This window comes from Passer montanus, unplaced genomic scaffold (genome assembly GCF_014805655.1).
Source record: "Passer montanus isolate IOZ18808 unplaced genomic scaffold, ASM1480565v1 scaffold26, whole genome shotgun sequence".
Lineage (NCBI taxonomy): Eukaryota > Metazoa > Chordata > Aves > Passeriformes > Passeridae > Passer > Passer montanus.
In genome coordinates, this window is record NW_024367261.1 from 10,017,328 (window position 1) to 10,031,834 (window position 14,507).

Below are 14,507 nucleotides of genomic sequence, written 5' to 3' on the forward strand. Positions count from 1 at the left end.
TATATACATACATAAACACACATGTATGTGTGCATATATATAATATTTTTTTCTTAAGGCATTTATGATTCCTTTTTTAGTAGGCATCAGATTTAAGCTAAATGCTACTCAAACTAAGAAACTAAATACTGAAGAGATATTTGCTAATGATTTGAAAAAAACAAACTGTCTGAATTGTTTGAAGTTTCTGGGGCTATCATCTGAGCCATTTCAGTTCAAAAAGCTTTTCAAAAATGCATTCATTCTATTTCTCTATCCAAGTCTAAATTTCAGAAACAGATGGATTATCAACATACTCAAGTTTTTTGTTTCAAGACTTGGATGATTATGTGCATGAGTCTTCCTCAAGGTATTTGGCAACACTTCTGATCCAAAATACCTCAAGGTATTTTGGAACACTTTCACCCTTGAGACCCTCTTGACATCTATTTGGGAACATTATCTGTGTGAGTAATGCATGTATGTAAGTGCAGCTAGTTTTAAGTGCTTATTTTGAGAGAGAACGGAAAATATATGCAGTGTTGCTGAATCCATAAGATTACACACATTCTACACAAGGACACAAGACACAAGTGTTTATTAAAATAAAAAGCTTTAATGCTTTTGCATTTAAAAGATTTAGCAGAAAATAATTGCTACAAACATGCTACAACATACATGTTCAAAAAAGTTTTCAGTGCTTTCTTTCAAAGTTCAGCATTTTGGCAAAAATAAGTTTTTCTGTATATACTTCAAAACTTGGCTATCATAATACTGATATAAAATACTTCATGTAGAGTAAAGTCAGGTGCATAAAATATAATAAGTAATAAAACATACTGTTTGAATAAACATTTAAAGTATAAATTTAATTAGAAAACATGCAAATACTGCAATATTTTAAATGGCACTTAAATATAGATACTGAGATTCTTTATATTTTGCATCCAATATGAGATTCTGAAATGTACAAAACTATAAAAAGAACACATCTCTTCACTGAAGTCAGGTACTAGCATAGAGCTTGATTGTCATTTTACAAGCATTTTAAGTATCCAAAAGTCCTGCAAGTCTTCACTAGTCCAAGGAAAGATGTCTACTGAAATAGGCCCAGGGCTAGTTAGTTTTCTTCATAATAAAATATGAAAGCATATTTACATGAGAATAAACTCTTAAATTTTTGGTAAGGTAATTAAGTAGCAGCAATCTGTTTCTTCCAAAAATGATGTTTAAAATAGGTGCATGCTTTCTTTGTCACTGATACGCATCTGAATAATATAAAATTAGCATTCTTCAGTAAATTCAAAACACTGTTTAGTTCATGGCTGAAAAAACCCCATAAGATCCCTTCTCCTCAAAATCATAAATCCATAATGTCAGAACCTTCCAGAGCATATTTATGTTTCCAAGATCCACGGAAAACAATCTGATTGTGCTGAAACAGTCATCTGACTAGTTATGAATAAGAGAATAATCTTTTCACATTATTCAAATACTTTTAGTCCTTCATTGAAAAATATAAGTTCAAATCTTGCACGTTTTTTGTTTTCTGGTTCAGTGATCAACAGCTCCAAATGTCCTTCACAACACAAATGCCACAATGCTCGTGCATATTTCCCAAGCAGTTATATGCAGTATCTCAGTGCTGATGACAAGGTGAATAGAAGGCTTATGAACAGGGAGTGCAGAGCAGGCACCACTTGAGCAGAAGCAGAAGAAATGCTAAATGAAACTTGTACTTGAGATGCAATTAGAGCTGACAGTGGCACGTGTGATGCTAATGTTGGGCTGTCCGAATTGATCAGAGACTCGATCTTTTCTGCCTCTTTATTGCAGGCTTCAATCTAGAGGGAAAAAAAGAAAAAGTTTTTATTTCTTTTCTTACCATGTAAAAAATGCAAAAATATTCCCATCAGCACATAAGATAATAAAATTTTGGGGAGTACTTGGAAAACAGATCAGAGATCTCATCATAGACTTTGGTACTATGAAAACTCCAGTGGAAGCCCTGAGCAGTAGAAAAGGGAAAAGAAGGAAACTATATACAAGTTAGTGTGGGGTGATAAGTTTTGAATGCTGATGCAAAAAAGCCCACAGTGAATTATCACTAAAGAAAGTGCCTCTAAAACTGAGGACTTCCTGATTGACCAGCGTACTTCCTCGAAGTCTGCAATGGTGGAAAAACCCAATTTTCTCCTTCCTGGGATTTTTTTTCCAAATGAGAGGTAACTGATTTCATTTATGGGAAAGGGAAAAAAGAATGGAAGTAACAGAATCTGGGAATCCAGATTCCACTGGTTTCCACTCCCCCACTGACATGATGATATTAATGAATTTCTGTTAGGAAATTAATTTTTTCCACTTAATTTTCTACTGCATCCTAGAAAGGAATTTACTTTAAAAGCATTGGAAGCTGCCTCTGGTGAAGTTTAAACTTGACAAGCTTAATGTCTGGAGGTCCAAAGCTTTGAAAGTTGAGGAGTGTCTAGCTCAGCTATGTGTGCCACCAATGCGGTAAGCAGGGGTGGCCTCTGATTTCGGAGTCCTCCTCCCACCAGGAATCTGACAGCACCTGCTGCAGATGGAATGAGAGCTGACCAGGCTGGCTGACCAGGCTGGCAAGACTTTCCTTCCTAAGTCCTGATAACATTTTGGGCTATTTCTGCTAGAGAAGAAGACGGAAGTTGGAGCTGAGTTGGACATAACAGGGCATGAGCAATCAAATTACCATCCTACACATACAAAAGTGAAGCAAATTAATGCTGGGTAAATAAAATAATAACATCATCTACCTGCAATGGTTTGGGATTCTGATCCACAGGAATGATGAGAATCACAATTTCAGATTCTATGCTTAAGTATCCAAATACATCACACTGTGGCACTGACACATGCAGGCGGATTTTTTCAAGTATGTCAAGTACCGTTATCGGCTTTTTATCTGTTACCTGGAGGAAAACAAAGAGCTCTGTGGATGATATGATATTATGGAAAATTCTCCTCCTCCATTTTATAACATTATGTCATGCCAGAAAATGTGTTTCAGCCATCAAACTACTCAGTTCCAAACTCTACACTAAATGCTAGCAAAAGACCTAAAGGATTCAAGGCTTCTAAACATCATTCTAAATGAGTCACTGATTCTAAAAAACCTGAAAGCCAACCCCTCTAAAAATGAAAAAAAAAATAAGGAAGGAAGGAAGGAAGGAAGGAAAATATTTACTTCTTATATTAAGTGTGGTTTTGATATGTGTTGTCCACTTTCACGGTTAGTGTGTCTATCTATCACATACCTAAAAATAATGTAACTGGTTATCTGTTACAGTGGTTTGTGCTCCCACACTGGAAAACAAGAGGCAGAACAGCCCTAGATTTATAGAACTCTGTAGTATTTGAAGCAGTTTTTTCTCACATGAACCAACTGTCTGAACTAAAAGAGGCAGACATTACAATCCAGATGTGAGGGTGCTTAGTAGGTGAGGGTAGTTATCACCAACTACTTGAATAAGACCAATACATTTCTTCAACTAGAAAGTCTTCTAACAGAAACTAAATATTCTTCAGGGTCACATGGTGTAATGTATGAACTGAGAAGCTGCAGTAACCACTGTGTCCCTCATACCATCAGAGATGACAACTGGACAACACTCCAGGATGCAGTCATGACACAACAGACACTGTTATTCAGCAAAACTGGTCAACACACATACATAGCTCCTACAAACACAAAATATCTGACAGAAAAGCAGTAGAATCTTACAGGCTGTTCCCATATAATTTGTCTGCATTATTACAAGTCAAAAACTGTAAACCGCAGTATTACAAACTATGAACCTGAGTCTGCTTGTTTGTGCCTACTCTAATTCTGTTTTGCTTTGCATTGTAATTCAATTTATGACTCAGATAAATAAATAAAGGAAAGTATAAGCAGTACAAGAAAAAAAAAACCCAACAATCACAAATAACAACTAAAAAATAATGGTTTTTATAACATGTTAACCTTTCAAGAGGAAGTGCACTGTAACTTGACTTTTCATATACAATTTAACATTAGGCATGATTGAACTGTTTACCCTTGCAAAATTATCCAGCTTGTCTTTGTCATATAAGATTCTCAGCATTCCAGCACATAGTGGACAGCAGGCTCCTGTGTGAATTAAAGAAATCTCAGTAATAAAAACAAGTAGTCTTTTCACTTTTAAGTAAGCAAGAGTCAAAATTTGAATATTAACTAAGCATGAAAATAGCAAAATTACCAAAGCAAAGTAAATTTGACAGCAGAATTGCACATTTCTAATATTTTTTTAAATATTGAAAATATTTATAATGCAAAATCTGTCACCTTTCAACACACTTTTGCTTCTATCAGCATGAAGCAACAGGATGAATTTTCATTCTTTTTAAGATCCTTTATTTTTGTAAGCTAAAAAAAACCAAACGGGAGGCACTCTGTGTACCACAAGACTTTGTATGGATGCATGCATATCACCTACAGAAATGATGAATTTCAAGAGCTGATATAGCTAGGACATGGCGGAAGTTTTATGCACGTTGCAAGCATTAATTTCTGCAGTTACACCATGTTGGAGAGTAAAACCTTTAGATAACAATGGAGAAAAAGTGCTTGTATGACAGATGTCGTATTTCTCCTACTGTTTTTCCTTACCATGTCAGGAACCAAAGGGGTAATATTTCAACTTTCTATCCATGGCTGTGTATTAAATCCACTCACAAACTTACATGTAATTCACATTCACAGAGTGACATTTACAGTACTAAATGTTATTACAAAGCATGAAGACCTTTTTCAAAGGGGGTGAGAAAGGAGAAAAATAAATAAAACTTTCATTTTAAGAACAAAGCTTTTCTTGCTCTGTGTATTACCTGTGATTAGTTGTTGTTTCATAAAGGAAGCACTTGTGGAAACAATAAAAAACTGGTTCAAACCAGCACACTGCAAAACTATTTCTGCTGTCTTCCACAGTGCTGTGAATACATATGGTATTTTACTCTGTCTCCTAACTAAATACCATCTTTGCCCTTCTGGGAACCCGATGCTGATGACAGCTCAGCATTCCAATGTGGTATCTGTGCTGCCACTTCCGAAAAATTACTCACCAGATTCCTAAAAGCATCGTACCCTGGACACCACAGAGCTCATTTGTTTCTCCCAAACTCATCCCAGCTGCCAGTCTCTAAGAGACTGCAGGAGCATCCCCCTAAAGCCTTTCCAATTCAGGTTTACTTATCTGAGTCCTGATGCTGGCTGGTTCTAGCCCTAAGCAGAGGCATTGCATCATGTAACCTGTTAAAACCTGCTATTCCAACCATCACCCTCTTTATCCCCAGAGCGCGGAGAACTCTCCCCTCTCTGCTGTGCCCGGCGCACCTGGCGCAAGGACGGGTTTGCAGCCGGTGGCAGAGAGCTGGGGACACCTGACGAAGGCGCACTCGGAGTGGAAGCCGTAGTCGGAGAGCGCGCCCACGGCCTGGCAGCGCCCCTGGTAGTCCACGGCCACGCGGTCGGCGTAGGCGGCGCACACGCTGCCATAGGTCTCCCCGTTGTGCCCGCACACGGGCTCCAGCGACCTGCAGAAGGGCTGGAACACACAGCAACGCCTGCAGCGCCTGCTCGGCCCTGCTGCGCACACTGCTCCGTAGCTCCAACGCAAGGAAAGGCAAAGGGAATGGGGACTCACTGCTACTGTTGTCAAACCTTTGTCAAGGTGGGAAATAACCTGCCAGTTTATGAATGGGCCATAAATGAAAAGGGTAAGCACTACAAGAAGGTGACAGAGTCTGAGAAATGCACAATAAAACGTATTTCAGAAACTAAGAACTTTTGTTCTGTGCAATGCTTAAATAAAATGAGCATATTTAAATTAACTTATTAAATCAATTTAAATAATTATGATTTCACTATATCTTAAAATATTCTATTAATAAAATTAATTTTTAAACAACTCTTTAGTAATTTATCAATTCATCTTAGTGTAGGTTTGTGTGCTTAAAATTTAGTGTGCATGCACATGTTTCTAACATGTTGTTATACGTTTTTATGTATAATTTATTTACCTATATTACTTACATTTGTGTATGTGTTATTGTAAGGTGACACAACCACCTTGTCTAACATCACCGTAGAGAGTGGTGGGATGCAAAAACTAAACCTGATTTTAATCCTTCTCAAGGATTAATATGAAGACTAATCCAATGCAGACTAACTAGAAAATTATTACAGACTGCCTAGTATGTAAATAGATCCTGAGCAAGGAACTTAGTAAACCTGGGGCACAATCACACAAAAAGCTAAAGATTTTGTATATGACTGAGCATTATTATATATTTCAACAAGTTAAAATTGGTAAGAATTAGCATTCAAGTAACTAAGGAACTGCACTAATTACTGTAAACACACCTTAGTGTGCAAGCTTTAATAGTATATATAGTAAGATATAAATATCACAAGTATTACCCCCAAGAAAGCATAAGTAGAGCTTTTGATTGGCTTTCAGACAACTCTTAACTAAAGCAGAGAAACACTTGACAAAATTCTGAAGATTGTGAGATTATTTTTATACTAGTTAAAAATAAGATTTTAGATGACTACTTTTTATTAGAACATTTTATAAGCTATAAATCCCAAAAAGATTACTTAAAAAGACCCAAACAAACAAACAATATTTAGAAAAACAAAAATAAAAATAGTTAAGTTGAACACCAAGGAACAAAGAAGATTTGATAATTATTGGCAGAACCATGTCCTACCTGGCATGGTCCTCGGTATGCCAAACTTTTTCCTTTTTGGTACAAAGTACACAAGTTAGTGTATTCCACATTGTCTGTGTCACAAACAGGATCCCGTGTCTGGTCACAATTTAACTGCCTTGGCACACATTCATGCTGGGTGCATTCAAACTTCTCAAAACTGGTCAAGCAAACTTGTTTCTTTGGTATGCACCTGTGGAAAGTCATAATAATTACATGTCATGTCATGGGATTATTGTGTTTTTAAGTCTCAAAAATTGAGGGAAAATATTTTCATTGACATTTTCTCCAGTTCTTTAGAACTAATTGGTTCAGCAGAGCTGCAGGAAATGCAAGTGATAGAAAACTCTGAATAGCCCTTTTCAGGTATCATCACAAACCTGGAAGTTTCACACCACGTTTACTCAATGTATGTCGACACAGCTGCAGTTTCCACAAACATTTATCTTTTACCAAGTATTTTTCAATGGATTATTGACAAAGGCTTGGATAAACTTCTTACCTACTTCCACTTAATTTTGTAAATGAATATTTAAGAACAGCTAGGGTAGAGAAAAACATGGAAAGAGCAAGAAGAAAAAATTGTACTGCAGAGGTCTAGTCTCTGCCTTCTCTGAGAAAGGGGTGAAAACAAGACCTACAAGATTATATGGTTTCAATTACAAATATCTAATTTGATTCTAGCTTTGGAGGTTTGGAATATTGTACAGCATCCCACCTAGAGGATGACTGCAAACAAACAGAAAAATCCCATATTTACACTTTCTTGGCATCCATTCCTCTGTAACCTTCACAGACCAGCACAGACAGAAAAACAGCACAGTATCTTTCCCCTTTGTATTAAACATGCACCTTCCATGATCTTATCTGCAAACCATTTGGCATAGGCCCTGCAAGGCATCCCTCTGCTAGAGGAATGCCAGCCAATGCAGTCTGCTGAGGAGGCTGATGAAAGGTCTCATGGCCTCTCTGGACAAGCCCCTCCTACCATACATTACAGCGGTGCTGCCACCACTGCATCATGCACAATATGTCCTTATTCTCTCGGAGTGCTGCACTCCCATGCATTACAGACACACCTTTGATATTAGGGAAGGCTTGGAAATTCTGAGATTTAAACACTTCCCAAGTGGAATGTAAGATCCTAAATACATTCCAAGCGCACCAGGGGCATTTTCAGATGAGCAAGTTCCATTTGAGCTACATTATCAAACTGACCCAGAAAAATGTATTGTGTACAGTCTTTTACTGAAACTACAAGTTTGGGTTCTAAGCATAATGGTATTTTGAAAAAATGGAAAGCCTCTATATATTCACTAAATTTCAAACATAAAAGGTAAAAAATGTTTATCCACAATGCAGGTTTGAAATTCCAATTTTGCATGTCATTATGGCTGTAACAGCTACAAAACTACAGTGTCTTCTCAGTATTTTTCTGCATGATGGCAGTTTAAGTGCAGAAAAAGGAAAAAAACCCTAAAATTGCTACAATCAGCTTTCATGAAAGCACAATATTACACAACTTATTTTGATGGCTTTCTTTCAAAACAGAAAAATGCACTAATTCAAAGAAGACTGCAATATTGCACAACACTGGGAAAATTGAAGACAGAGACCAATATTGTGAGCCACAGACTTTGATCTCTGTAAGAAAGGTCAGACTTTTTTTTCCCTGACACTAGTACAAAGCATATTTTTGTTTTAATATATTTGTCTATGCAGATTTTGCTTTTCTTGATATTGAAAAACCAAAGATTGTACAGACATAGTTTTCAGAAGATTTCAGTCTAAGGAAAAAAAAGGTGATTGATATTTTTTTTATTTTAGAGACAAAAAGCACAGATTACTGACTGAAAAAGCAAGACTGACCCAAGTCTTGAATTCAGATGTGGATCTTCTTTGTAAACTAGTAAAAGGTGTGAAACAAAGTAGTAAAATGACAGTTATTGCCATTTTGACAAAATCTGTTTCTGCCACTTTTGAAAGTGTATGTGAAGTCTCCTTCATTGCTAAACTGAGATCTGCATAATGAATTTAATTGACATAGCACTACAAAACTGGAACCAAGAACTGGCAGCTATTACAGTCCAATATTACTAACTACGATAAATAAAAAGCAGCTACTTCAAACAGTTTTATTGGAATAGCCCCAAAGTAGAATGTTACAATATACAACACATTCAAAGAACACGTAATTCTGCTTTATGAGTGGATGAAGCCAAAGAAAAGCTGAAAAACATATTCTGCTTTTACCTTTGATTTTTATTACAAGGGTTTGGGTTGCAAGGATCCTTGGAAATACACGATCCAAATTCAAACTGGTTGTCCTGGAGCCCAACGCAGCGAGCTATGCACGCGCTGGGATACGTGCGCCCGTTCTGGCCACAGACTGGGACAAACTGGTCCACACAGTTACAGGGCAAACCTGCAAGGGCAACACACAGAACAGGGACTGCATGCACACTCATTTTCCACGACACAAGATACAAAAGATGGCACTGAGGCATCTCTGCCTTCAGCCCTTTCTCCCACCTGCCATTTAGCATTGCTGGAGCACAAGGAGCAGGAAGGGAAGTTTTTGTCTTGCCTCTTTGCTCATTCTACTCAGTTTTCTCAATTTTTCCCCTAAACTCCTTATCTCTCATCCCTAGTGCAACTCTGTCTCTACTTATTTTTATGCATTACTTGAGGTTTTATTTTTCAGTATTGATTTTTTAAAAGTATGTGCTTTTCTTGCAGTGCAGGTTGGACGTGAGGAAAAAAAAGTTAAAACACATAGTAATAACAAATTATCAAATTAACAGATGTGCTTTCCATCAATACTGCAGAAAAAATTTAGTTGGTAATTCCTGCTCTAAAAATACTCAAGAGTTTTCATGGCTTGGAAAGTTACCTGTAAACTTCCGGCGTTCATCCTCTGAGCTGTGCTCAGTTAGACACTGACGTGTGGAACAAATTAAGTTTCCAGCAAAACAGGAACAGACATTGCAATCTATATTAAAGGATGCTCCATGGCCTTCAAATAAATTAAGTAAATACATACAATTAATGCAAATACACCCGAAGACTATACATTCATATGAACTACATAGATATTACAGTCTCATTAATTGTTTCTGTAATTTCCCTTTTCAGTATATTTTCCCATTGAAATTTCCATCCTTTTTTTTTCCAATACATTTCAAGTTTTGCTTTATTCACTTACAGGAAAAGTCTGTTCACATGTGGTTTTGATTAATTAGTTAACCACTAAGAAGCAAGCACTTAGTCCTTTCAAAGCCTGTATAAATTAGGTTTTCTGTTTGGCTTTTAAGAACAATAAATTCTGGCTAGCAAGTTTCATGTTTTCTTAAAGGTAAAGCTTTTATAAAGACACATTCTTCTAAATTAAATTTACATAAGCCTTGTAAACTTTTAGTCTTACACATAAAGCACAACTTGTATGTGTTTCTCAAGAGGTAAAACTGCCAATGCTTCATTCTAGCCTTCATTGGATTGAACGTATTTTATAAGTCAGCATTGTTTTCACACCTGAATCAAACTGCAAACTTAGAGGATTTTTCTTCAATTTAGCAACTCCAGTTCGGTTTTCTGAACTGCCCATATGACTGCCCTTCACTGTCATGTATGTTTTGTATCAACTCAATTCATGTTGATGACAGACTCTGATCTATCCATAACCAAACTGGTTATCAAAAACTACCAACATGCACACAGCTCTTGAGGAAAACATAATAGTAATTACCTTACAAAATAAGGTAATTCCCTCTCATCTCTTTTCAAAGGATTGAGATTGAGAATTAGAATTTTTAAGAAAATATTACACAGGCACAAGGAAACCCCTCAGCACTGGAGCAATTCAGAAGAGGTGCTCAGAGACAAATGAGGGCAGAACAAGAGGAGGTGGGAGAGAAAGCCTCTGTAGCACAAAAAGCTCTCTTTACACCACAGTACTACTCAAAGGAGCAAAGAATTTGCCAGCAGGGAAGAAAAGCTTAGAAGGTAATGCCAAACACAGGCTCTCAGGTGATTCTTCAGAGTACCTGACAGGATCCACCTGAAAACTGTGCAGGGCTATTGTCTTTCACTGCCAAGGAGTGCACACAGCAACCTGTCCTCATCAGTAATCATTTAATCGGCTGGAGTCAACTCACAACACAAAACCCCCTGCATCATTCAAAACATTCAGAGTTGTTTTCTTTATAGAGAATGGTTTCACAAAACACAGTTCAGATGTCGAAAGCCTCGCTTTTTACGACTGACATATAAACCAATGAAATATAGTTACTGCAAAATATTTACATGGTCACCATAAACTTTTAATTCTTTGCTTTCAATGCATCATTTAACCAATTTGGAACCTAGTAATTTTTATTTTTATTACATAATACCTAGAGTCTTAATCACCACAAACACTTTGTAAGTCACTATGGCAATAGAGGAAGCTGTCTTTGGGGTTGTGAAAGCTGGTTTTGGGGTTGTGGTAGTTTGTTTGTGTTTAAATGGTCAGCACTTACTGAATACCTACAGCTACACATATTATGGTTCCCAGAATAAGAGCTGTGCAACCATAAAATACAAATACATCATCAAACATCTTTGTGATTATTTTCACCAATAATCTGAAGAACAGCAGGTTTCCTTGGATAGAATGGTCCATAAGTTACAGTCATCATTTAAAAACTTCATTTGTTAACAACCGTATCTTAAAAGCATCCACTTTTACCAGATATTTTCTACAAAAATAGATCAAATATATTGTTAATGTTAAGGTGTTTTCATTGTTCTTCTTCCATGACAAATAGTACCAACTCTGAAAAAAAACCCAAAACAAACCAAAACCCAAAAGAAAAGTTTTAAGTGTGTTTGGCTGCCTTTTATCTTCTTTGCACAAACAACAACAAAAAAAACCAGATTCCAAAATCCCCCATTCCGTTCCCTGGAATACTGCAGGCAGACTTTTCGGACTGATGAAAATAATATCCCAATTTCCTGCTCTTTCAAGATTTGGGGTTTGGTTCCCAATCTGAAAATTAAGTTTGTGACACATGAAACTACAGCAAGTGCCTTGCTTCTTAACTCTTAATTAGTGTGAAAATAACTCATATCACATGGTAAAAACCAAACCTCAGTTATTTTGGACTCATGAGATATTTTTACCTTGCTTTAGCTCCACTTGGACAACAGTCTGACAGTAGTTTAAAAGGGCTGATTTACAGACACTAAACGATATGCAGTGCTGAGATATGTAACTGTTCACTAGCAGAATATCTCTTGCTTGCTGATTTTAAGACACCAGCTTCAGACAGGTCACAGCTCAGCACAGACTCCACTTTATATCCAAGACCTTTCATAAGTTTTCCCCTACCTTAGTAGAAGCTTTTTTTTTTGTTTTCTTTTTCCAAGATTATAATGCCAGTTTGCATGACAAAAACACACATTTAAAGTTCTCAAGCAAAGAGTAAATCTGAAAATAAATCAATATAATCTTCTAAGAAGCATCACCTGTCACATCTCCTTGAACTCCTTTGACAGTCAGATTAGGTAGAACCCAATAAATCCCTGTTACCCAAGCCAATTTAAACTCTAAACAGGGAGCTGCCATGGTGAGGAAGACTTTAAAAAACCACAGTGTTCAATACCTTCATCATCATCATCATGTCTTTGCTTACACGTTTATATTTAGGCATATGTTAGCCCCATGGATAAATATCTTAAACTATAATTCTTATTTAACGTTGAGATTATGCAAAACCTATTAGGGGATGTTTAATGGACAAGCCAAAGAAAAGGAAAAGGAGGAATTAAGATGAATCAAACAGGAAGATGTGTGGGAAAGCAAAGGGAAGAGGGGAAAAAGGGAATGGTTCAGTGTAGACAGGTAGCTGGACAGTATGCCCTTCTCACTGAGCCCTACAATTTGATCACCACAACCTATCCTATACTTTTATCCAATCCTATTTTTACACTTTTATGATGTGTGCTTCCTACTCTGTGCAGGAGTACTAACAAACCTTAAGGTGAATGAATCAGTAAGTAGGGAAAGAGGTATTTGTGTCAGCCACTGGAATGGAAACACAAACCTTGGGAATTCATGGGTCCAGATGCCACAAGCCACTGGAAGGAAGAAAAAAACCCCAACAAAATCCAAAACAACTCCTCACCAATCATTTGGAGCTAGTAAAGAAACCATTCCATGCTAAAAAGAACTGGCGTACTGAGGACACCCTTCTATGATTGATTGAGACAGGCACAGTTCAGTACTGATTTCAACAGTGTAACCCTCCAGCGTATATAAGGCTTAACCCAGTATGAAATAGAGGGATGCAATCATCAGCTTCTCTATTTTCTGATCAACTCTGAATTCAGATCCTCTGTGTCTTCTCACATAGCTCAAAATTCCTTAGGTAAGGAGCAGGTGCTGGATGCATCACTGCTCTATTACTTACTTTTCCTTTGTCCTCCAACAATGCATGATTTCTGGAGGTCAACGCAACGCATTTCCATACAGTTCTCCAGCAAGCCACTGTGCCCACAGGTACAAATCTTGTAACAGCCAACATCACCAGCTGAGGATGGAACTTGGATAAGTGTACCTTGTCGGACAATAAAATCAGAGGCTTCTCCCAGTTTGCAGCCTGCATGCAAGGAAAAATTTTAGCTCATAAACAGTAAACATGTGGGCAAGTGCCACTACTGAAATTAATTACTACATTGACTTGAAAAAACATAAGGTGTTCTTGAGCAGCCTTACTCTTGCCTTTACACTCACCCATTTCAAAGAGGCAACAAGGAACAAAAATAGAAGATAGTTGCTTGAGACAAAGTTCTGAAGTACCATGTTACTTTTGAGAAATAGACTTGAAATTACAGTAATTCTCAAATATTTTAGTTTTCCAGCTCTGTAGTAGTATGAAACATTTTATATGACAAATACTATACATGCTTCCCCCTCTCCAATATAGAATTTCAATTAAAGGGTCTCAGAAGCAAAACCCAGTCATTTGCCTTCTCTCACATATTTTATTGTGACCTTCTTCTCTACTTGTACCTCTTAAGTGAACACTGAAAGATTCTTACAAGACATGTGAGGAGGGGAGAAAGAGAGAAAAAGCAGGAAAAGTGGATTTAAAAAAGAAAGACTGGAAAATAAAAAAATATTTAAAAATTCCAAGGAAAAATAATAAAATAAATAGATTGAAATAACCCTACAAGGGGTGAACAGCAACAAACCCCCTGAAACTTTCAACCAATAAAAAGATGGAATTAAAACACAATAGTCACTTTCCAACCTTCAGAGGAAGCAAATTTTCTCTTCCAAAGCTCTGTATCCAGAGCTTGTTTTCAGATGACTTTGAATGACTTTTGCAGCAAGTGAAGAAAATACAACCTCTATAGTAATAAGGCTCAGCTTTCCAGGAAAACAAAACTATTTATTTAGAAGCATATGTCCCTAGGCTCACACAATGAATGAGCTGAAGTCTCTCCTTAATTTCAAAAGAGCTCAAGTAGAGCAGATGTATGAGTGAAGCAAAATCCTGCTTTCCTTTTTAATTAGGAACCACTGGGGAACTGCTGCTCAGCCACAGAACTGCTGGAAGAAAAGAGGCTCAGGGAACTGATGTGAGACAGCTATAGCAATGTTCTCCATCACCTCCTCTAGAAAGGAGGCTGCTCCATACAATTCAGTATAAAAATCAGAGTTGCTCTCACTTGCTCACACACATGTTCAAGTGGTCACCAAATGCACACTTTCCGCT

The 14,507-nt window shown here is 37.1% G+C and overlaps 1 protein-coding gene across 3 annotated transcripts in view; it reads right to left on the reverse strand.

The window, feature by feature from the left end:
* Nucleotides 1-575: 575 nt before the first annotated feature.
* The window catches only part of RECK (reversion inducing cysteine rich protein with kazal motifs), a 48,259-nt gene continuing 34,327 nt past the window's right edge, over nt 576-14,507 (reverse strand). For all 3 annotated transcript variants that reach the window (XM_039711982.1, XM_039711983.1, XM_039711984.1), the window contains 8 exons: nt 13,197-13,385; nt 9,641-9,763; nt 9,001-9,172; nt 6,748-6,940; nt 5,369-5,579; nt 4,053-4,126; nt 2,772-2,927; nt 576-1,823 (listed from right to left, as the gene is read on the reverse strand). In XM_039711982.1, coding sequence (XP_039567916.1) covers nt 1,605-1,823; nt 2,772-2,927; nt 4,053-4,126; nt 5,369-5,579; nt 6,748-6,940; nt 9,001-9,172; nt 9,641-9,763; nt 13,197-13,385 — 1,337 coding nt within the window. In that variant the 3' untranslated portion in view covers nt 576-1,604. The remainder of the gene's footprint in view (nt 1,824-2,771; nt 2,928-4,052; nt 4,127-5,368; nt 5,580-6,747; nt 6,941-9,000; nt 9,173-9,640; nt 9,764-13,196; nt 13,386-14,507) is intronic.